This window comes from Anas acuta, chromosome 5, assembly GCF_963932015.1.
Source record: "Anas acuta chromosome 5, bAnaAcu1.1, whole genome shotgun sequence".
Taxonomy (NCBI): Eukaryota; Metazoa; Chordata; class Aves; order Anseriformes; family Anatidae; genus Anas; species Anas acuta.
Window position 1 is genome coordinate 24,712,277 of NC_088983.1, and position 24,584 is coordinate 24,736,860.

General features: G+C 37.9%; 1 protein-coding gene and 1 long non-coding RNA gene across 5 annotated transcripts in view; one reads left to right on the forward strand and one right to left on the reverse strand.

Annotated features, from left to right (window-relative positions):
- The window catches only part of SEC23A (SEC23 homolog A, COPII coat complex component), a 29,041-nt gene extending 17,152 nt beyond the window's left edge, over positions 1-11,889 (forward strand). For all 4 annotated transcript variants that reach the window (XM_068683251.1, XM_068683252.1, XM_068683249.1 and 1 more), the window contains 8 exons: positions 345-451; positions 1,507-1,660; positions 2,469-2,546; positions 2,792-2,953; positions 4,529-4,615; positions 5,978-6,133; positions 6,725-6,790; positions 10,529-11,889. In XM_068683251.1, coding sequence (XP_068539352.1) covers positions 345-451; positions 1,507-1,660; positions 2,469-2,546; positions 2,792-2,953; positions 4,529-4,615; positions 5,978-6,133; positions 6,725-6,790; positions 10,529-10,618 — 900 coding nt within the window. In that variant the 3' untranslated portion in view covers positions 10,619-11,889. The remainder of the gene's footprint in view (positions 1-344; positions 452-1,506; positions 1,661-2,468; positions 2,547-2,791; positions 2,954-4,528; positions 4,616-5,977; positions 6,134-6,724; positions 6,791-10,528) is intronic.
- Positions 11,890-22,708: 10,819 nt separating this feature from the next.
- Positions 22,709-24,533, reverse strand: LOC137858167 (uncharacterized). Its single transcript, XR_011097541.1, has 2 exons — positions 24,502-24,533; positions 22,709-23,752 (listed from the first exon to the last, which is right to left on the reverse strand). It is a non-coding gene; the product is annotated as an uncharacterized lncRNA (long non-coding RNA).
- Positions 24,534-24,584: the final 51 nt, after the last annotated feature.

Consider the following 24,584-nt stretch of genomic DNA (forward strand, 5'->3'; position numbering starts at 1 on the left):
TCATATTTGATTTCAACTGTCCTTATTTGAAATTACTTACCTTGTTGACAGTATACAGACCTGCATTTCTACTGATTGATAGACTTTTGAAGTTTCAGTTTACACCTGGATCCCAGTGCACAAGTTTTGATGTTGCTTTACGGAAATAATTTGTCAATTTTTTAGAATAGTATCAATTTTGTTGTCAGTCAACTGACAACAGCATCAGTCAACTCATATACAGAATTTCAGCTGCCTTTTGTTAAGAACTTTATCATTTTATAATAATGTGTTTATGAATTTTCAAATTATGCTGCAAGATCTTTAAAGTCTCCTCCATGTATTTTTTTTCCTTCCACTCTTAGCACAATGCTCCAATTCCTCAAGGAGGACGTGGTGCAATCCAGTTTGTGACTCAGTACCAGCATTCCAGTGGACAGAGACGTATCAGAGTGACCACAGTTGCCAGAAAGTATGTTTTTTGTTTTTTTTTTTTTCCTGTGATGAATCATATCTGAAAAAGAGGATACGTGTTTGCCTTTTAATCTTTAGATTTTATAAACAGTCGACTGTTTCGATTATGTAGTGCCATAGGTGGTGAAGGTATGATCATACCTTCGGGACAATTGCCTGTATTGTTCTGTGGGCTGCTTATTTTCCAAGAGCTTGCAGTGGCTGTGTAATCGTGCTATGGGAGAGCTCTGGAGTAATCCAAATGATTTGGGGTAACATGAAGAGGAAACATTGGGTGAAATTCTGTGGCCTAAACTGAGGAAATGGTTAGACTGAAGGAATGATAAATGTCACCTCATACCTTAGTTTGTGAGTGCTAGTTGCAGTTCAGGGGCTTTGAATATACCTGTTCTTCTGTGTGAATTTACCTGGTGTTTACCTGCAGCTTCCTTGAGTCAATTTACTTAATTTTGGAAAGTGATCTTTAATATTATAGAGGCATTTTGCAGTGTCAAATGATGTTCCCTTTAAGATGAAGGGGATTATTAATTGGTAAGTTGTTGGAAAACTCAGTTTATTAAAAAGCAATACCCTTGATGTTAATAGGAGTATCACATTAATGTTCGTTGTATTAGCAAAATCATCTTGATGAAAGGTAAAAGAACAGAGTAACGGTACACCTTGTAATCTGAGAAGAACAAAAAGTAGATTCCAGAACATGTATACAAGAAAGCTGTTAGTGTGGAAATGTGTGATTAGCTTTGCAGTGTTTTCTGTAACTTAACTTTTTACAATTTGTCAATTTTTCAATACAATAACTGTTTTATAATTGGCATTGCTTTCTCTCACATAGCATTTCTGCAGATAAGGGACATCTCTAGTTTAAATAAAAAAAAAAAATAAAAAAAATAACTGAGAACTGCTCATTGATACTTGGTGGATTTTTGAAGATACAGCATCAGTTTACACGTTAAACTGCTAACACTTTTCATTGCCTTAATTTTGAAGGGATATTTTGAAGATGGTCAGCTTTCCTTTCATTGTGATGCAAATATATGTATTTTAATTTTGCAGCTGGGCAGATGCACAGACACAGATTCAAAACATTGCAGCATCTTTTGACCAGGAGGCTGCTGCAATTCTCATGGCTAGATTGGCAGTGTATAGAGCAGAAACAGAAGAGGGACCTGACGTTCTTAGATGGCTGGACAGACAACTTATACGACTGGTAAAAAGGACTCAATTAAAATAATTAAATTGGTTTCTCATCTCTAGACAATATAATTCTTAAATGACTTGTGTTCAGTGGTTGTTTCTTAAAAGTAGGACTGGGGCTGGGAGGGGCAGTGGGACTGAATGCTACATTTCCCCAAGAGTTAACTGAGAGTTTCTATTTTAAATGATGCAATAACATCTCTGGTTTTAGTCCATTTATTAATATTCCTCAGTCATCAGCAGCTGGTCACTGCCAGCAACTGAGGGAAAAGCTAGCATGACACTAGCAGCAATTAAAGTTTTCTGTACTTTCTGGTGCCTCTAGTGATATTGTACATTAAGTATTTTAAGCAAAAAACAAAACAACAAAAAAACAACCCCTCCCCCCAAAACCAAACCAAACAAACCAAACAAAACCAACCAACCAAACAAAAAAACACTAGAAAACCATTTATTTATTTTCAAAAGTTCAATTATTTTTTTAAATGGTAGTTATTATAACTAAGTTATTAATAAATAATTAGTTGCTTTTTTATTAATAAGTTATTAGTTTAATTTCCAACATTCTTCAGGGGTGTTTAATCATCTAACTCTCCTTGATGATTTAAATAAAAAACAGAAAAAAAAAGATTGAAGCTTCATGTGCAAGGAAATCACTGCTTGATAAGAAAAGAACTGATGTCATTTTTTTTTTTGCCAGGTTTCCTTACAAAGTGTAGGCACCTCAAATCATATGTCTATTAAAAACCAAAAGCTTACAATAATGGCATGATCAAGCTACTGTGTTTCTTAGCTTAGATACATTTTTCTTTTTACTCCAGTGTCAGAAATTCGGAGAGTATCACAAGGATGATCCAAGCTCTTTCAGATTTTCAGAAACCTTTTCACTTTACCCACAGGTGAGTAGAAAGAAGGTCCTGGTCATGGGCAACCTGCTCTAGGTGTCCATGCTTTAGCAGGGGGTTGGACCAGGGGATTTCTAAAGATTCCTGCCAGCCTTAACCATTCTGTGTTTCTGTGACTTGGAATTCAAATTTACTGTGGTACTTGGAATTCAAAAGTACTTTGTTTTGTGGGAAAAAAAAATCTCTCCTTGTACAACTGTATTTTGTGAACGTTCAAATAAATTATTTTTGTTTTGCAGTTCATGTTTCACTTGAGAAGATCTCCTTTCTTACAAGTTTTTAACAACAGTCCAGATGAGAGCTCGTACTATCGTCACCATTTTATGCGTCAAGATCTAACCCAGTCACTTATCATGGTTCAGCCAATTCTCTATGCCTACTCCTTCAATGGACCTCCAGAGGTATCCATTATGTGTAGACTAAAAGATCCTGTTTTGAGAGAGACGTGTTGTCCTTATTGTTATACATGTTATAAAATGTATTGTTTTACAATTTATTACTTGAGAAACAATATTCATTTTATAAAGAACAAACTATGAATGAAGTATAGCTAAGACTTCTGATATAGCAGTCTTTAGAGGATAAGTCATTTAGTTAAGAGATCATGTCTTATACTAAGGGATAATTTTTTTGTCAGTTTTTGAGAGCAGTTCTTGTTTTTTGTGGTGCCAGAATGTAAACATTGACAAAAATGATTTTATTTCAAAATGTAGTTTTACAGTAGATTTTGAAAGAAGAGTTGTTTAATTTGAAATGTATAAAAACTCCCTCCACCTTAATGCTCTCATCCAAAGCTTCTAATTTTGATGTGGCTACCATATTTGGTACAGAACCTCCCAGTTGACCATATCATGGCATATTCTGTATAAACCTAAAATAAAAAGATGATCTTTAAAGAAACTTGTGAAAGAAGGGTAAGATAGGAGACAACAAAAGTAGTTGGGTAGTAGTAGTAGAGTGAGAGGAAACTGTGAGACAGTAAAAATAAACAGTAGATAAGGATCTTGACAGGCTGGGACTCCAACTTTTGTTAGGATTTTTTTTAGATTATGTTGTGCAGATGAAGACTTTGAATAGTGGCATATAAATTAAAGTATTGAGATGGTTTATGAAGAAATACTCAAAAGTGTGAGATCATTCTCCCATGTATAAATAAAAGTTACTCACATGGGTGATGCAAAAAGGAAGCATGATCAAGCTCCCACTTGATTAAAGGTGTAGCTGACTCCTCAGTGTACAATATGTAATAAATCTATTTTTTCTTTTTGTTGGAATAATGAATATTTTTGTTGTGCCTAATATGATTGATACAACTGAATCACATGGTATTGATTCAATAAAGTCATATAATGCCAACATAGTAACACAGCCCTTAAGAACATGGATTAAAACCTTCAGATGCTAAATCAGATCTCATAAACCATCAATATTTACTGTATATAGCATTGGAAGATACATGTATGTATACACAGTAATAATAGCTGCAAAGACAAGACTAAAAACAAAAAGCCAAAATCTACCCCCAATTCCATATGTGAATAACCACTGAAAATTTACACACTGAAATATCATTAAAGTTAATGGCATTGCATGGGCAAACGTGGAGGTACTTAGACTAGTAAAATGCTTAATAATGAGAGAAGTCTCAGTTTATGAATTCTGTTTTTATTACTTTAATGAAGTTATATATTCAGAATCAAGGTGGATAACTTTACAATGAGATTGTGTGGGTTGCAGATGCGTAACATGAAAATGAGCAAATAGGGAGCTTTAGTAAGTGATTGAAAAGGTTCCTAAGATTAGTGGAGGACTTGTTAGTGTTAGGTCAGAGGTTGGACTCGACGATCTAGAGGTTTCGAGGTCTCTTCCAACCTAGAAATTCTGTGATTCAGTGACTTACTCATAGAGCTTGTAATGCCATCTGATTGCTCAGTTTTGCATCAGTTGGTAATTTGTTATTTATTTTTAAATCTTAGCCTGTTCTTCTGGATAGCAGCAGCATTTTACCAGATCGCATTCTTCTTATGGACACCTTTTTCCAGATCCTTATTTATCACGGAGAGGTAAGATTAGTCACTTTTACATAAATATTCCTTTTTCTGTAGGAGTGCTAAATTGTGCAAGTCAAGCCCCAGTTTTAAAGCACTTCAATGCTTGACTTCATCTGTGAAGTACCAAAATCATGATTATTGTTTGTAGTTTGGTGGTCTGCCAATGTGCCTGTATGTAGATACCTGGCATTACTTGCTGTTTTGGTCTAGTCCTGTTTCTTGTGACAGGTTTAAGGTGAATTCAGTATGCAGATTATTTGTTCTAGATCAATATTTTTCAAGCTTTTGAGAATGTTACTTCTCCCTATCCCTGCTTTTTCACTTACTTTACACCTCTGAAGTATTCAGTGATAAGGAGACAGAACGCCGTGTTTTAGGGACTCCCTTCATCTGTGCTGTCCTAGAGGAATGAAATTGCTCCTGGCAGCTGAGTAGATACACATTCCCTAGTAACATAGCTGCACTTCTTAAAACAGTAACTAAACTTCAACACTTTTTAGGTAGAAAAATGTTCTTTGCATTTTTGTAAGATAGTGTCAGAAAGCAGCAAGTGTTTCTTTCCCTCAGGTGAGCTGCTCCCTGAGGGAAGGGGAGCTAGAAGCTGAGCACGATCACACGGCAGGCTGAGGCCTTACCAGTGAGGTCCTGGCCCCACAGTTCCTAAGCAAGGCAGCAGAGCAAATTGCGGACAATAGCAAGGTTCAGCCATCATGCCAGATCATCACAAGTTGATGGGCATGAGGCAGGTCAGAGTTCAGGTCAGGAAGTCAAGTCCCCAAGCAGGAGTCTGGATAAGTGGGGTACCTGGCCAGGTACAGGCACGGCTGCAGTGTAGTTTAGTTAGGAGCCAGGAGTAAGAGCCTTACCTTAAAACAGCTGCCAAGCAGATTAGGGGAACCCCTAGAGATTCCCTCCAAGTTTTCCTTAATAACAGCTGAGTTAATCTTGAGCAGCCAGTTTTACTGCTAAAAGGTTGGGAGGCTGCACTACAGGCCATGAAAGATAAATATCAGTATAAATATTTATTTCTTATGTGTCATAGATATACATATTAGAGAACTATAAATAATACCACGTCCTCATGGAGTAAGTGCTTAGTGTACAAAGAATGGAAAAAAAAAAAAAAGGAAGTATAGATAGACCACATGTTTTTAGAGTTTTAAAAAAATAAAAGAACTAGTAGTATATTATTTGCACACCTTATTAGAGCCAATATTTATTGAGGCTTTTAAAAAAATGACCTTATATACTTTTAAGGCAGAAAGTAATAAGCAATGGAATAGAGGCCAGCAATGGCACATTCTCTGAAGAACCCTGTTTATTCTCTAAGAAAGATTGGTGAATCAGTTCTAAACTTCCTCCTCTTATTCCTAGACCATAGCTCAGTGGAGGAAATCAGGTTACCAAGATATGCCAGAATATGAAAACTTTCATCATTTGCTTCAAGCTCCAATAGATGACGCCCAAGAAATTCTTCACTCTAGATTTCCAATGCCCAGATATATTGATACAGAGCATGGAGGAAGCCAGGTATAGTAAAGTGTATATTATATAATCTAGAAAGTGATGTGTTAATAATGTTTTTATTTTTTTATTTTTTATAGCAGGCATGCATTTTTCTGCTAATAATACGTATACATTGCAAATGAACATCTGAAATTTTAAAACTATCAAAGCCAGATATTAAATATCTTTTCATCTAATTTGTGAATCCTGTTATTTTGTACTGGTTTTGCCATACTGTCTTAGACTCTCAGATTCCTTGTGTAATATGTGTAGGAGAAAAAATACTGCTTGTGAGGGTCTTTGGATTAATAACAGAAGTATTCTTTGAGTTATTTTTGATACTTTTAATTAATATTTTATTGAAGTTCAGATTTGTTTAGCTAGTGCTTAGAAAAAGAAAAATTATTTCCTGCTGCTTTGAGAAGCTGTTAGCAATTCTGCAATATGGTGGAATTGGAATCTGGAGAATGACTTTTATTAAGAGGCTACTTGCTCTTCTAGCTAGGCTAGGCTTGCGCTTGTTTTTATTGACAGATAAGAACTGGTATGTGTAAGAAATGTTTGCTTGAAAAGATTAATCTATTGCCTGTGCTTTTTTTTTTTTTTTTTTTAAAGGCTCGTTTCCTGCTCTCGAAAGTAAATCCCTCTCAGACTCATAACAATATGTATGCATGGGGACAGGTAAGTATGAATCTGCTGATGAAGCTTGTAGACATAATTTGATGTTCCTTCTCCATGTTTCAGAAATCAAGTGAGACATTGCTTACATAGTAGTAATAATGCCAAGTTTTCAAACTGAAAGAAAATGCAGTTACGGCCTAATGCCACCAGATTTCCGAAGAAGAAAGGATTTCATTTCTTCACACACAAATGATCTGTTTTTCTCTTTTAAGCTTTTGTTAGGCTACTTTCATGTCCAGCCATCTTTCTTAGATATGGTCCTTAGAATGAGGGCGCTTACCACAAATGAAGACTGAAGAACTTTTTTGCAGTAGAAGAAATAAATGTCGAACTTATTTTTAAGAACTGAAAAATACACCAGTACCTACGTACTGACATTTCCTAGAATTTGTGTGGACCAGTTGACCAGGCTTTTCAGATTTTTGTCTCGGGGAAGAAAGTTACATATAAGCTCAAAAATTAAACTTTCTATGGCAGCTTGTGTTCTTAAATGTTGCATCCCATTTCATGTACTCCTTCCAAATTTAGCTTTTATAGTGGGAAGAGAAACACTGCTGTGGGTGAATACTGGTGCAGTGTCATTTTCTCATGAAAATATAATGGCTTCAAACAGTTGGATCTACGTATTAGCTGCACTTTTAAAGTATTTTTGTAAAGGGCATGCAGTGTTCAAGTCATGAATAAAAGGGCTCTGCAGCAATTCTATGGCAGTGATTTTTGTCAGTTCAGTTTTATCAGGGTACATTTTCATAGAAATGTATTGGTTCTAATGAAACTTCTGGTGCGATAGAGCACTAAGATCCAGAGTGAAAACGCTTGAAAACCTTGCCAGGTCACGGACAGCCCCATTTAAAACTCTTTTGCCTTCAAAGATGATAATGTAGCCAGCAATCTGTTGCTCTTTGTGTACCTACCACAACAGACACACAAACCATGTAGTTTGAAAGGTTTTTGCCTGTTCCCTGAAAATTTCTGAAGTTTAATTATTAAGCAAATGAAATGGTATTCCAAATATAAATGCAAATTCAAAATAATTACTGATCTCTAAGAAAACTGTTTATGCTGGACAAGTCTCAGTGAGACTTTTAGAAGCATATTAGAAAAAGCAGGTTTCCCTTTAATGTTGGAAATAATGCAGTTCAGGCTAACATAAAGAATTGTGTGTTAATCTCCCCAGAGGCATTGTAATGTGTTTTCTACATAATAACCTGCTGCTTTTATTTTATTTTATTTTATTTTTTTGAAGAAAGATGAGCTAAGTAAAAATCAATGAGAAATGAAAAATGTAACTGCTGGGAGAAAATTTTAAAATGAGTTGGCTTTGCTCTTATTTTTGTCCTGAGCTTCCTGAATTATTTCATGTAGTTTTATGTGTTCTGCTCATAACTGTCTACAGAAAAAAGATGTTAGTCCCCATTCACCTGAAGAGGGCACTCACATGCTATTGAAACCATGTTTCAGGAGGTGATGAATTGACTAGTTTAGTTTATAATATTGTAAGTAAAGATTTTTTTTTTAAGCTTTAGCAGATGGATGCCTTATATGATATTTAAACCATTTTCAGAAAATAATGGTAAACTAATTTCATACAGCTCTATTTTGTTTACTCTGAAAGTGTGTATTGATCAGTCTTTGAAAATGCAGTTGAAATTTTCAGATTATATTGGATATGGCATTTATTTGAGCATACCTTTATTTTCAGCTCTATTTTTTTTCCCTTTAATCTTTGTGTCGGTAACTATGGGGAATTTTTAATTTGAAGTGAAAGAGGAGGTCAGTGGCACAAATCTTACAGATGCCCAGCTAGCTGTCACTAAATCGCTATTAATTACATTTAAATTCTCACTATATGCCTTAGCTGAAATTTTTAAATGAACAGAAAACTAACTTTAAAGTTATCTGTGTGAAATCAAAGCTAATTTTTCTGCCTTTCAGACTCGTACATTGTACAGTGAGCCCTTGCTGGTTTTCTTTGAATTCCACGTGCAAATAAAACACTCTTTCCTTACTTACTAGAATAAAGGGCTCCTAGTTTTTCAGAGCAAAGCTACTGCTGTTGGCAGTGGTGATGGCAGCAGCCTGTGTGCATGTATTGAATAAGGTGTTAAGCTTCAGGATCAGAGTTTGTGTGTTTTAAGTATCTTGGATTACCACCAGCAGTCACTGTGGGAAAAATTTCTTAGATATTGAACAGCTCCATTGGCTGTTTTTTTTTTTTATTCTGGAAGATGGTGCAATCTGCTTCCACGCATAAGACAAAAGGTGGCAAATCATATCCTGCCACAGAATAAACTATTTGTAATTCCCTTGTGGCTTCTTAAACAAGGAGGAGAGCTCAGGCTTAGCATGTGGCAGGATTGGAAGCATAACATCCTTTCTTCGTATCGTGCCTCCAGACGTTGATAGACAATTTAGTGGGTCTTTCCTCAGAGTTGCTATGTAGTGTATCAAGTGTAATGTAGTGAAGTAAAAAATCCTACTGCTCCTGGATTTGTCCCTTGGCCATTAAGTGAAAAATAGCTTTAGCCAGTTCTCATTAAGAAGCTCATCCTCATTAAGAATTTCCTGTCTTTGTTTTGAAGCACTTAGTAAAAGTTTAGATAGTTGTGATTTCATTTGGAATTATGGGTGTCTATTACCTTTGAAAAGGTTGGTTTGTTGAGATTTATAGGAATTCTTCATACACCTGTAAATGGGAGTAATGACAATCTGTTTCAAATGACTGAAGAGAGTTACTATGTAATAATTTTACTCTTGTATTTAGATTGGAAATTTGCTTAAAGAAAATTAAAAAAAAATGAACATTTTGAACTTTGTGGAGTTCTGGGGAGAAAAATTAAGTTACAAAAATACCTCCAAAATGGCTTTCATCTTTTGTGCTCAGATTTTGCAGTGGCATGACCTTCAGATGTGTGTGTGCCTCTTCAGATTGCACAGAGCTGTAGGAAAGGATTAACCCAGATTTCCTCGGAAAAAAAGCTGGTTGGCCCTCACTCAGTATCAGATCAGATTCTCAGTGGACTTTTTTTTTCTTTCCCCATTTTGATGTGTCTGAGTTTCAGTGGCAAATGCTGATTTGCTAGTTGTGATGCTTGCACGTTTCTGTTTGTCACCTTTGCTCCATTGTGATAGGAATGACAGGGGAGCTGTGGTACAGAAGTTTTTATTTACTTTTACAAATTTGTAAGTTAGGATTTGGAGCTGTCAAAAACACTGAGTTTTGTATGATTGATGTAAATATTTTTCCTCTCTGCATTAATATGGGAAGGGTGTAGTCATAAAATCATTTAGGCTGGAAAAAGTCATCATTTGACCATCAACTGCCACTACTAAGTCCACCACTAAACCATTTTCCTAAGTGCCAAATCTTGTAAATACCTTAAGGGATGGCAGCTCCACCACTTCCCTGGGCAGCCTGTTCCAAGGCCTGAACACCCTTTCTGTAAAGAAATTCTTCCTGATATCCAATCCAAACCTCACCTGGTATGACTTGAGGCCATTTCCTCATGTCCTAGCTGTGGTTTATGCCTGAATTATGTAAACATATGAAAATTTATTTAAATATGTACTTATTTTTGTCAGAGAACTTCAGCAATGATCTGCTTTGAAGGTCATTCTAAACTGCAGTATGCAGTTAAATAAACACTGCAGAGGTGTTTATTTAATGGAACATACTGTACCTTAAAATACTTTTTCTTCACAATGTGTATAACCCATTCTCCTTGTTTTCTTTTATAGGAGTCTGGAGCACCCATTCTTACTGATGATGTCAGCTTGCAAGTATTTATGGATCATCTGAAGAAACTTGCTGTCTCTAGTGCTGCCTGAGATTCTGTAGTGTATGAAAGGCACAGATAAGCTGTAGCCATATTTCAGCTTTTTCTCCTTTGCCCTTTTCCATGTCTCTCTTGACAGAATGCTCTGATATGCACAAGCTGCCTGACTAGATGTAAAACAGTGTTGTTTTCAAAGAAAAGCTTTTGTTATTGGCAAATGTTTTAATGTGAACTGCAGTTTGTAAAAATGACAAGTAGTAGATTAAGTTATAATTACAGGAAAAAAAAACAGTCATTTTGATTACCATGATCCTATAATTACTTTGAGATCAATTATAACAACTTTGAAATGTGTTTTCTCTTTTTTTCTTAAATGGTTGAGGTTGATTCTGCTTTGCACTACAAAGGCACGTTGAACAATAAAGGAAATCTTTGGTGATGTCAGGCTTTCCAGACTGCCATATGATATTGTTCCTTACTCAATCTGAGCACGAAGTGAACAAAGAAGCAACAAAAAGGTTATAAAAATAGTATTAACTCAGTCTTAGACTGCTGAACTTTTCTGCAGTGATCTTATTTTTCACGTTAGTTATTTTAGGAGTATTTAACTTCAAATATTTCCTTTCTCCATTTTTACTATAGTTGATTCTTTGGGAACAGAATTTTTCTTACTTTCCACATGAATGATTTCAACTGAAAAAATAAAAATAATAATAAAAAAATAAATCTGTTATTGCACAAAATCTAAAGCTTGAGCTAAGAAGAAATCCTACACTACCAAAATAAACTGACTCAGCCTTGATTTTTGTCTTGGCAAATATACTTTAAAAAAAAAGTTATCTTTTTTATTATTGCCTTATAATGTTATTACATTAATGCATGACACTGCACATCTGCTTTCTGTTTCTGCACCCTTTTTCTTATGAGTTCAACAGGCTGTAGTTCTTGTTGAAACAAAACTCTATAGAATATGCTGCAAATAATTCAATATTTAGTTAATACTTTATTTTTGTGCGTGGGGAAATAAATTAGTAGGCTTTCCCATTTACTTTATGAAGTTTACACAAAACAGATGTTTACATAGGTAATATGATGTTTTGACAAGTGAAGACATGAAATATTGTACCGGGTAATAAAAATGGTGCCAAGTCTGAAGGAAGGGAGTTTTGACATAGGAAATTCAATCATACGTTGGTGTGATAAGCATGATTTTTTTCCGTTTGTCTGTAAATTCTCAAAAACTTGATTAAACCATTTGCTCTATTTTACCTGACTGAGATGAGCTCTTTTTGCCTCAATGCAAATAAAATGTTTTTCTCTCAATTTCTGTATTTATTGTGCTGGTTTGCTGTCAGTGCTTAAAATTAATTGTGGAAATAAACTTAGTAATGATAAAATATAGAATAACTTCATAATTTATTTCAATAATAATTGGTATCAAACTTATTTAACTTCAAGTGATACTGAACTGCTTACATCACATCAGTTAGAGATAAAGATTCAGAAGCCCTCTTTGCTTTGCTTTATCTAAGAAACAGCTTTTAAAGAAATTTTGTAACACTAGGTCTGCCCAATTTATTTGGCAATTAAATTTCATTTGATTAATGAAATTTATTTGCCATCATGTCATGATAATGGATTTTTTTTTGAGTTTCTCATGAGTCTAGTAAGTTCTATGCTTTCCTTCCTGCCCTTTAGCCAGCTTTCAGTCTACAGTAGGTTCTTTTAGCAGTCCCTTGGCAACTTTAGCTGTTTCTGTAACTTAGATATCTAACATTGTCAAAGACTTCTTGAAAATCCAGTTGTCTGATGTATTACTTTCATCCTGCTGCTTACAGGCCCTTTCCAAAGACAATGTGGTTAGTGAGACAGGATTTCCCTTGGTAGGAAGCAAGCTGTCCCTTTCCCAAGAGCCCATGTCTATCTATAGGCTCATAAATCTTACTCTTTATTATAGCCTCTGCCATCTTACCGAGGACAGAGATCAGTCTAAGTGGCAGGATTTTCAGAACAACCCTTTTGTTGTTCTGAAAATGTGGGCAGCAGTCTGCCACTCCTGGGCACAGTGACAGTGTGTAAAGACAATTAGACAAGTTTGCTTGCATTTTTGCCCTTCTGTGTTTGACTTCCTTCAAAACTCTTGCATGAACGTTGTCCTGTACTGATAACTTACTAACATCTTATTTATCTACTTGGTCTAATACCTCTTGCACACTTTTACATAGGTCAGGTTACCTACATCTATTTTATCTCCTGGAAAGAACGTCTAGGGAACAGTAACCCCCTCAATACATTCAACTGGGAAGATGACTTCACTGAGCTTTATGCCTTTACTGCTCTTAGAATCACAGAATGGTTTGGGTTGGAAGCGACCTTGAAGATCATCTAGTTCTAACACCCCTGTCATGGTCAGGGCCACCTTCTTATATGTTGCCCCAAATCCCATCCAACCTTGCCTTAAACATGTCCACAGCTCCTCCGGGCAACCTGTTCTAGTGCCTCACCACCCTAATTGTAAAGAATTTCCTCCTTTTATTGATTTAGCAGCCCTTTTATTACTCTGCTAACAAGCAGTTTCACTGATTCCCCAGAAGCTGTGCTTCTTGTTGTATTTAAAGAACTTTTCATTTTCAGGTTCAACATCTGTTGCAAGGTGTTTTTCAAGTTCAGTTTTAGCTCGATTAACTTCCCTTGTGTGTTTGACCAGAACGTATACTGGATGCAGCTGTTTCAGGGCTTGTACCTGCAGGAAATGGCAGCAACCACCAGTTGTTTTCTGAATGCAAGAGTTCTATTATGATTCCTGCAGTGAGGACCAATTCAATTTTGCTATGGAACGGGCAAAGATGACATTTTTCAAATACAGTTTCTGCAGCATTGATGTGCCCCTGAAGAGCACTATGATACTGTGAGTATTGTTAAATTCTTGTGCAGGGAATTTAAAAACCAAGAATGGGTAAAACACCCATAATGATGCCTTGTTTACATATATCTTGTGTATGATTGCTGAAATTTTGTGTTGGACATTTAAAATGGATGTATCTTAAAATTGATACTGTAACTGATGGGCAGAACTGTAAATAACCTGGACAATTTTGTATGTTTAAGTCCTCAGTCTCTTCACAGCAAGAATTGTTGGGGTGCATGCTAAAAATTTCATGTTCAGAAGCTACCTGGGTTTAACACAGATGATTGTATCATCTAAAGACATTTTAAATACATTTTCCAGCTGCTTGGGGAAGTAAGCTGTTATGGCTGAGAATTCATCAATATTTAAAATCGAAATAATATGTGTTAGGGCTGCATTATAGGACAAAATGGTCTAAGAAGATAAATTGCTGCTATTTACTGTTCTTGCTAGCCCATGTATTACTAGGTTTCAGGTGAAGAGATGTACTAAGATGCAGTGTCTATGACAGTCCTTGCAATGATTTCTTTAAATCCTTGGTTTTGGTTGAACACAGATTGGAAATCAGAGGAGGAGTCAGTCAAATCTCCTTGGGAAAAACACCTGGAGATTTTTAATGCTCAGCGTCAGACTTGAAGAATTGGCCTTCTGCAGGACAAGGGGTAAAACTGAGCTGCTGGCTGTTCTGTTAAGGACTGGGAAGGTGAAGACTGAAAATTATCAGTGTGCAGTCAGGTAGGGGAGCAAGCAATCAGGTGCCTCCTTCCTTACCCTGCTAGGCATGCTGTGCATTTTTGCACAGCGCAACATCTGTTCTTGATATAAGCTTCCCCACTGGATATGTACATGCCTGAAGCCTTGCCATCTGGGAAGTGTATTTGTCTCAGAGGCAACATGGGTGAATTTGCAGTTAATGGGTTGCCAGGATCATGAAATCAGATGGAGGCTCATAACAATCTAACAGCTGTTCATGTTCTTGCATGTTCTTGTCGCCAGTGTTTGAACGTTGAATGAAAAAGCACGCTGTGACTGGAAGTCCTTGCGTAGTATCTGGCCTACCTGGCGCATATTTCTAGCCTGCTGCCTTTTTCTCAGGACTTTTCATGCTGTATGTGCTACACAAGCATCTGATTTTTTCTTCTCTTTTCATTACCTTAATTCCCATACTTACAGCCCCTTTACTGTGTCCCCACGCCCTCACTGAAATGAGGTGTGGGTTCATGCAGTTTGGATTATGCTGAGTTATAAAATTGTGCCGATGTTTGCCTAGATGCGCATTCTTTGTAAGGCCAGTTGTAACCCTCCAGTGATGGTACTCACATCTTCCCTCAATTTGTAGCATGGGAAAATTAACAAGGCCTTACCTATGGTGCAAAAGCTTCTTGTAGCATCATTGTGGGAGCCACAACAAATGTTTTTTAGGCAGTCAGCACTCATGCGACCCCCTGATGCTATAATCTGTGACCGCTTTCTCTTTGCTCCAGCCATAGGGAGCCATGGTTCTACCTTTCCATTGCTGCCTTTCTTTTAGCTGCTAACAGGGAACATATTTTTCTCATTGTACAGGATTTTAGCTTTTTTTTTTTGCTTTTTTTTTTTTTTTTAATTAAAAAAATGCAAGTTATTTTTTAGCTACTTTGAGTTTGTTTATTTATTTGTTTGTTTTATACCACCTGTCAATAATTTACTTCCACCTTGCTTGGGAAAAGGTAGTGGACTGTTAACTTTAGGCTGTCATCTCCTGTTTGGATGGGATACCTCACAAGGTAACAAATTCACCCCAAAAGTTACCGTTAAACTGCTTAAAGTCAGGTGTACTTGACTAGAAACAGAAACACTGTCAGGTAGGTACCAGGAGCCCCATAGCTTGGTCTGTGAGGCTGTGACAGAGGTTAGTGGTCTCATGACTGCCTCCAACACATAGCAGCATGTTTGGAAAGTCAAATTTCCCAATATTCCCTCTTTTCCACAGTTAAAAACAATAGTTGATAAACAGTGACTGGGAGCCTATCCCATTCTTCTACCAAATCTGAGGCAAACAATTTCATTATCCCCCTGTCAGGTGGTAAAGCGCAGAAGAATTGAGCTCAGTTTAGCTTCTGGCATTTTGGGTTTGTACAAAAGTTAAATGTTACATGAAAACCAATGAGCCTGAACAGAACAGATGGAAAAATTAATGAAGCTGTTGCTCTGCTCTGAATTTAATGTAAAATCTTGTTTAAAATAGCAGATTGAGCCTAATAGTGCAAGCTTTTATCCAAAGAAAGGACTGCAATGCTAAAAGATAAACAATGAAATCATTGTCCATATATTGATTTTGGCAAAACTGAAGCAAAATAACCACTGCGTACTTAAATAGTGGAGGCTGTCACCAACACCTGCAGATTGTCCATCACGTGTGCCTTCCCATCCTATTCCATGGCTGCCTGGAGGTATCCAGCTGTGCGGTATGCTTGCCTTGAAATGAGGTAAGAGTTTGCCTGGAAGCTAATGCATGTGGAATGAGCAATAGGCTGTCCTGTGCCCTTCTCAGAGAAAAATGTACATGTGTGTTGTGTCCTGTGTCTACAGCCATGCATTGGGACTGTGCACATTCAGGGGTGTTTGACTCAAGAGTGGCCAAACGCCAGTATTCCTTATTAGAAAAAGAGTACGTGTTGCAAAGCCCAGGTATGGCAGCTTTCTTCTTTTCTCCTGAAGATAACCACTTGGGATTAGCCACCTTCAAAGTGTGCATGTCAAGGTGACAGGGAGCCACAATGGCTGTGAGGCGGTGTTGAAATAATGTGAGGGTAACCTCTGAGGTCCCTGAAGACGTAGTTCCTTCTAGGTTTGAAGTTACTCACGTCTACGTGGTTGCTGGTTTTTCAGCTTTGGGACAGATGACAGTGACTCACGGGCCAGAGTTCGCAGTCTGCAAATAGCACACGGAGCCAGAATGATTTTATATGGTTATTGATGAAAGTTTAGCAAGGGAGCACAGCCGTGTCTGGAAAACTGAAGGTAGGTGGAGACTCAGGAAGGTTTGGTGACTTTAGATAGCTATGAAGTAACCCATGAAATGAGCTCAGTCCCAAAGAAGAGGAGATTACATTTCTGGGATTCAGCTGTGAGCTCCTTTTTGGCTGCAGAGTGGGCCTGGCACGTGTTTCACTGTTTTGTGTAGTAGCATGGAGAAGTCTGAGCCTTGGCTCTACATTGATATGAACCTTGGAAGACCCTAACTACCCTGTATGTCCTGATGAGAGTGACCTTTTATCCTGCAGGGAAGCCCAGCTGCTGAACCCTCCTTCTGTGTGTCCAGGAGTAGACAGGAAGGAGAGGCCATGAGGAGAAGCGCTGGCTGGCAGTCAGAGGGCCGAGTGGGACTGTTCACTGCCGAGGAACAATTTCAAGCAATTCTGCCAGTCTAGTTAAGATCAAAACATCGCTCTCCCATAGCACTTTCCATAACATGTTCTCCCACTCTAAATATTTGCACACTGTGCCAAGGGAAAGATAGTCCAGATGGGCCCAGCACCATGGCATGAGCAGTGCTGCACCATGAAAGGTCACAGATTCTCGTTGCAGACTTGCTCCGGCTTCCCTGCAGGAGGAGGAGGTACATGAAGATGACACTTTTTAAATGATAACGTCCAACAAACCAATGGAAGTGTACTTCATTTTTGTACTTAATTTTTGTCCCTGATATAGCAGACAACAAGAGAGTTAACTTGTTCTAGAGTTCAACAAAATGTATATTTTCTGCTTTAGAGACTGAGATTTTTATCACAGACTCATTTTGGCTCAAACTACTCCACCTGCAGAGGGTAGAATGTTTTTAAGCTAGAGTAAAGGCAGGTGTGGAAAGAGAGGCTGTCATCAGAGCCAATCCCCCCACCCCCCCCGGTACTGATGTAACAGGCACTTCACTCAGCTGGGTCTACTTTGTGCCATTCCCTCTGTGAATGAACTGTCAGTCACACAAAACCTCAAATATCTAGGATAGAACCAACAGTTTTCTTACAAAAATGCAGGATACAGCTTGCACTGTCAGGGGAGAAAAAGCAGCAGAGATCAATAGTATATGACAATGTTTGGGGTGCTCTGCAACAGCAAAGAACATTAAATAAAATGCCCAGGTGATGGGAGGAAGTCAGCCACATGAAATGTGGTACCTTGGTAGTCCCTGTCAATCTAACAGGCAGAAAAATCCTTGCCAGCTTCCAAATAGGAACTTAATTTAACCCTAAATACCAACAAGACACTCTAGAGCTTTCATTTGATTATGAGCACCAGTTTGGCATCCCAGAGCAAGCTGTGGTTAGCGGCTGTTTCCAAGGAAGGCAAAAAAGCCCCGTTAGCCAAGCTGTGCAATCCATGGGTGGAGGAAGAGATTACTGCAGCCTTTGCAGGCTGTTATGCAGCATATGCATGGCAAACAGATCTTTACTTATTCTATTTTCTGATTTTTGGCCCATCAAAAGATAAATCAAGCCAAGTACACTCTGATTGCTATTTTTGTAATTTGGCTGACTAAAAGGAAAAAGATGGTTGTGGTGAAATTTTAGCACATAACTGTTCTGCTCTTACTTCCCTTCCTTTGGGAATAACTGAAATTGCTTTTCTTTGTGCTTTTCAGATATGTTAGTCGTACCTTGACAGGATGCTTTTGAACACAGGTGCACAAACTGTGATGGCTGCGCCATCCAGACAGAAGTGATAGCTTAAGTGACTTAATAACCTAGTAACATCCCCCTGACTAAAAGAGCTAAAAGATATGAATGGGCTTTCCTGAGAAGGCAAGAATACAACCCTAACAGGTAACTGTGGAAAATGAGGTGGATTTGGCAATTGCATGTCAACTACTAAGACTTCAGGATAAAGAGTCCCATTACTGTGCCAGTTACTTTTGACTTTAAAATGAGTTGAAAATTTACAAAATCAAAGACAGGTCCTTGCACAGGCTGCTTGCTATCCAGCATAATTGTAGCCCAAATGGCAACTGTTCCATAGGCTGCAGGAGATGGACTAAGACCTCTGCTCCCTGTTCAAGTCTGAGTCTTTGTGGTGCTGTGCAAAACTACATGTATAAACGCAGAATATTTTCTGAGAGCTGATTTTTACTGAAAAAATAACACAAGGGTAGAACACTTTCAAAGGCTAAATCCATCTTAATCAGAGTGGAATGAATGCAGATTAAAAAAATGCAAAAAAGTATCTGAAATGCATTAAGTGACAGGTCACATTAAGTCACATTAAGTGACTAGACCTCTTAGTGGTCAGTTGCATCTGAATGAAAAATATCCTTTGTCCTGGTTAAGTAATGTGTATAAATAAATCTGGATTTATTTTTGAGATGATATAATTGGTAACGTGTGATATAATGACACTCTAAGCAGAGCTTGAAATAACTTTGCTTTAAGCTGACCAGCATAAGTAGGACATCTGTTTTAGTCATATTTCTGCAATGTGTTAATCTTGGACACAACTATCTTCTTTTTGCTAGTAGAAATATATGTTAAAAATATGTATTATTCAAAATACTGTTACACATTACAATTGACAATTTCCATGTCCTCACAGTAAGAAAAGACTACTTTTAAAGATTCTGTCTGCAATTTCACAAAGAAATGGGGCCATTTACTTTTGCGCAGTGATCCCAGTGGTATAAGTGGTGACTTTGCTGTATGCGGAATCGAATGTGCATGCTAAGCCTCTGCAGGATCAGAGCTGTGGCTAAAGGAAGACATTATCTTCTGAGAAGAGATTTAGTACTTAATGTTAACAGATAAGCCCTGCCACATTTTGACTGCAATTTCATGTTTTTATATAATTTCAGGAACAGGTCTGCTTCAGAGGAAACAGCAGTAAGGCTTTGCATCTTCCCAGTGAGTGGGAATATTTTAATTGCTAGCGTTACCTTTGGCAAACCTTAAGAGGGCAGTAGCTGCATAAGGTTTCTGGTCTGATTTGGGTTCCAATTATGCTAGTTACTGGTGTAATCAAGTGTCTTTTATTTCTCTTTCTCACTGGTGCAAGTGTGAATCAAAACAGTGTGTAATATCAGTTAAATTAAATTTTCCTTTGAAAAACACAGAAGTGTTTTGTTTCTCTCTTCTGTCATTGTTTAAACATTTATGATAAAAATTAGAATCTTTTAAAGTAAACCACCTGTCCCAACCATTTTTGACGTTTTAAGAAATAGTCTAGAAAGAAGAGCTACAAAGGAATGATTTAAAATATTTTAATGGAATAATCAGAAACTCCCCTAGGTGTAACTAAACATCTTCTTTTAAAAGGCTGGAAGAAAAAAAGTGCAAAAATAGCATAGAAGAGGAAATTCAGCTGAATGATCATTTTTTGATTCCTGTTTTCAAAGAAGAATGCAAAATAAGCGGAAATTAAATACATGGGCACAGATTTGCGTGGTTTTTTTTTTTTTTTTTTTTTTTTTTTTTCCCTAAAAAGAGGAAAATAGGATGTGAGTGACTAAAAGAAATTAGATGTGTTATATCTACATGCCTGAACAAAGACTTGCCCAACACATTCAGCAGACTGGAACTAATGTAAGAAAACAATTATCTTAGAGGTGTAAAATGCCTAGAATAAAACTTGTTGGTCTGGGAATTTTAGTGTTAAATGAATGCTTCTGATAACTTAACTTTAATTGAAAAAAATAATAATCATGGAATATACAAGGAATTATTAGTTTAGAGAACAAGAGGATACTCACATGCAATCACTGCCCTAGATGCTGTGAATTAAACAGCTCTGCAGACATCTGAGCTGGGAATTGTAGTAAGACATGAAATACCTAAAACAGGCAATCCTGAGTGAGGAGGTCCACATTTTTTGGAAAGAGAATGGTCTTGGAAGGCTGGAGCAGTCACGAGTGTCTTCACAGCTGAGGAAAGGTGCTTATGGATTGTAGGCATTGCAGAAGTTTTTACAACGATAAAGATGGTTGCTTTGATGTGTGGAATTACTGAGAGCTACATACATGTATTACATGCACTGCTCTCTCCTTGTCCACATAGCAAGTCATTTCATTATAGAAAGCAGTCAGATCGGCCAGGTCTGATCTACTCTTAGTAAATCCGGACTTTTTCTCACTACCTTCTTGTTCTTCGTTTGTTTGGAAACATTCTAAGAAGACATGCTGCATGATCTTTCTAGGTACTAAGTGGAAGTTGGCCAATGCTTAGTTCTTCAGATCCTCCTCTGTACCCTTCTTAAAGATGAGTGTAACTTTAGCCCTTTTCCGTGGATCATCATCATGATCTGAGGATGATGTGGCTTCACAGTCACAGTTTTTTTCACCCAGTTTTTTCACCATCCTTGTGTGGATCCTACCTATCCCCCAAAATATGAATATACCCAGTTTCTTAAAATAGTCCCCAGCTCTCATGCCTTTCCTTGTCCTTCTTTCTCAAACTCTGCAGGTATGTGCAGGGATCTGGGAACTTTGTGAAGACTGAAGCAAAAGAAAGACATTGAGTATTTCAACCTTTGCTATGTTGTCTGACACCAGGTTGTCTCCTCCACTGAGCAACAGCTTCATGTTTTCTTTGAACTTCAGTTTGCTACTAGTGTACTTACAGAATTGCTTTCCTTTGACCTTTTATACCCCTCAGTAGCCTAAGATCTAAGTGAGCTCTGTCTTTCCTGATACCATCCCTAATTGCCCAAGCAGTGCTTTTATACTCCTGTTTTGTCACCAGTCCACGTTTCTGCTTCTTGCATGTTGTCTTTTTTTTTTTTTTTCATTTTAATTCATTAACAGTTCCTTGATTTGCTGATTGGGCCCTCTGCCCAAATTTCTGGTTGTATACAAAATTAGTGCAGTCTTTAATAAGAATTAGAGGGTATTCTGTTAGAACATTGATCTTTTTGTTATTTTTAGAATAAGTTCTGGCACTGGCCAAATTTAAGATCTTGCGACACAGTTTTTTATGACAATTCTGCCCTCTAGAAACCCCTTTAAATCTGAGCGATTGCCCTCTGATTCTTCTTTCAGTAACTAATTTGCAGTTTTTCCTTAATGGAATGCAGATATAGTTAAGAAGACATTCAGTTCTAACCTTTGCAAGAAGCAAATGTAACTCGGATTCATCTGACCTATCTTTATTCAGATCACTAATGTATACCTGCAATATTTCTAAGCCTGTAATATCATATATCATGGAATGTGTTTATTGTACATGTATATGACATAAAGGCACAACTTTTGGTGGACTCAGCTTTTGATAAACCAATACTTTTCTCTTTGAACATGATACTAGAAGTAGGTTTTATATATGTGAGGAATTTGGAGACCTCCTGATGTTCTTTCTGTGTCAAATGGAATTAGAAGTTTTTTTTTTTTTTTTTTTTTTTTTTTTTTTTTTTTTTTTTGGGGGGGGGGGAATGGAGGTATTGAAAGTAAGGTTCTTTTCCAGCATGAAGGCAAGATTTGGATGTTGTTCCATACCATATAGTTGATGGGGAGAGTGGGCTTAGCAATGAAAAAAAACAGCTGTGGTTTTGTCTGAAGGAAAAAATGACATAAACAAGCTGATAGTGGCAACTTGTGATCACCAAAAGAAATTTCAGATTCATCAGTAGCGGTACCAATATGTTCATTATCTGTTCTGTGGTGGCAGGAAATAGATTGAAATATTGCTTGTTTTGTTTTTATTTATTTTTAAAGGATTATTCAAAACAGATGAATTATGTGGTTTAAATAAATTGAATAACCAAAACCAGGCAATGTACAAGTACCTTCTACTAACATCCAATGATGACTCTGATAAGGGCATGATTCAATTTCAATTCCCAAACAGCTTCTGCATGCTGAAGTTAGACTGCGGAAGTTGCTGTAGCCATGAAGCAGCAGTTCTGACTGTGCAATTGAATTAGCTCATTTCATAAACTCTTGATGCAGAGGCAGAGGCTCAAGCCTGACTTACAGCATGAAACATCTGTTAGAGGGAGTTAGCAGTGAAGAGCTAACAGAGCTATGGGAACAGGCAGTAAGACAGTCGCTTTGTGTAATATTCCACTTCTGTTTCTTGTATTGCATCAAGACCTCACTTTGAAATAAAGCTGTTTAGATGTCATTTGTAAGTCTATGGTAAGTAAGATGAAGTAGGAAATTTTGAGACAGTTACAAGATTTTTTTCTCATCAAGTACAGGCAACTACAGTGACAGACAACTGGAGATTTAGTGTGTATTTAATCCAAAAAAAAAAAAAAAAGAAAAAAAGATTGTCATTGAAGATTGTCATTTTTAGGAGCCCCGCTGTTTGCTAGCTAGTGCTCTACTGTGCCTGCTACAAGATAGAGTGACCATGTAATGAGGTGGCACTGGGATGAAATTACAGAGCAATGCCAGTGCTGTCTGGATGAAAGTTATAGCGTGAATGACTTCTAGGGATAACACCACGGAGACCAGACCTGGACCCGCAACTTCTCTCTGGTTGGCTGAGACTCAAAGACAAAGCAGGCTGTGAGTGAGAGGTCTGGAAAAGATGGAGGCCATATGAAGTCTGTGAAGGATTTCAGGCTGCAGAGTCAGACAGGGGAGCACCCTCACCCCACGGAGCTTGGAGACATACAATTTGAACGGAGTGGTGGAGTCGTTCAAAAATTTTGTTCACCGGCATCAGGCCATAGGCACCTCAAACAGCTTGCTGCAGTCATGGCCGCTCAATGGCCTCTGCCTTTGGTCTCTCAGCTCAGGCTGAGGCATACGCATGTCCCTGGGCACACAGCCTTGGGAATGCCACCCCTACAGCTGCTGCCCTCCAGCCTTCACTCCCTGTGCTGTGCCCAGCCTGACCCGCTGCACCTCCATAGGCTGGCTGCACTGCCCACTCTGCCCGGCGTGAGGGTGGTGGAGGCCTGGCTGTTCTAGCTTCAGTGTTGGGTTGAAAAAGAATTTGTTGGGGCCTCTTGGTGTTTGGCTTTTTCTCACGAAACACAAGAACCCAGGTCCCCCCACATGTGGATGCATTCAATCCTTCCCCAGCTCAGTGGATGGGTCCTAAGGTGCGCTGTAGATATCACAAACACAACAAAGCCCTTCATGTTTGCAGGCAGTTGTGTAGCCATGTGAGGGGCTAAATGCCAGGCCTTCTGCTGTCTGGCTGTGGAGGTGCCAGCGTAGCCATTTCCTCCATTGTGCAAAGTCACTGAAGAAACGCTCTGCCTAGGCCTCACGTTGTGGCGACATGACCAAGTCCAAGTGTGTGAGGGAACACAAGATGGCTGCACACTTGTGGTGAATTCAGACCTCCCCACAGGTACCAGCAGGACCTGAGAGAAGTTACCATTTAAAATTGCCCTTTGATTTTACGGTGAGGGAGAGGTTAGAAAGCACATTTTGAGAGGTTTGGGTATGGTGCTGCTCCTATGCTACCACTGCCATTGCTTATCCTAGAATTGGACAGAACGTAGCCCAGCTCTTTTGAGTCATTTTTTGAAGAATGGTTCAGTAGGTCACTACAGAACTTGGGAAAGAGCATTCAATTGGGTATTTGGAAATTTGGAAAAAAGATTTCCCTGCTTTCTTCAGTGTAGCTTCCTTATTTAATGTGACTGCATCCCCAAATGGAATTAGGTAACTGTGTTCAAAGCACAACACTGATTAAAATCAAAGCCATCTATTTTGTTGTATATTAAGTATAAGGCTTTGAAAAGTAGCCCAACTTTTATTTAAATTAAATAAAAACCATAGCCATCCAATGGAAGTTTGCATTGCTATTATCTAGGATGTTCACCAATCATAAACAACAAGAATTAAAATGCTTTTGAAATAAAGGGGACAAAACATGTAAAAAGAGATGATAACATTTGGCCTAGAGCCTGGGAACACAGACCTTTTACCTGCCTAGAGCTACTGCTCTAATCAGGCTACTAGCAAGACATAGAGAAGGTTAGCAAAGGTAATAGAGATAAATTATTTTATGTTACTACACTCTTTTATAGTAGAAAGATAAACATTAACTGAAAACTCCTGAGGTCTCACATACAGGAGGGTCAGGGCAACTGGAAGCTAGCTTTACCTTTCTTTCTTGAGGCAGTTCAAGTAATTGGGGATTAGGACCACATGGTTGATGTATTTATTATTCCTTCTGCTTTTCCAGGT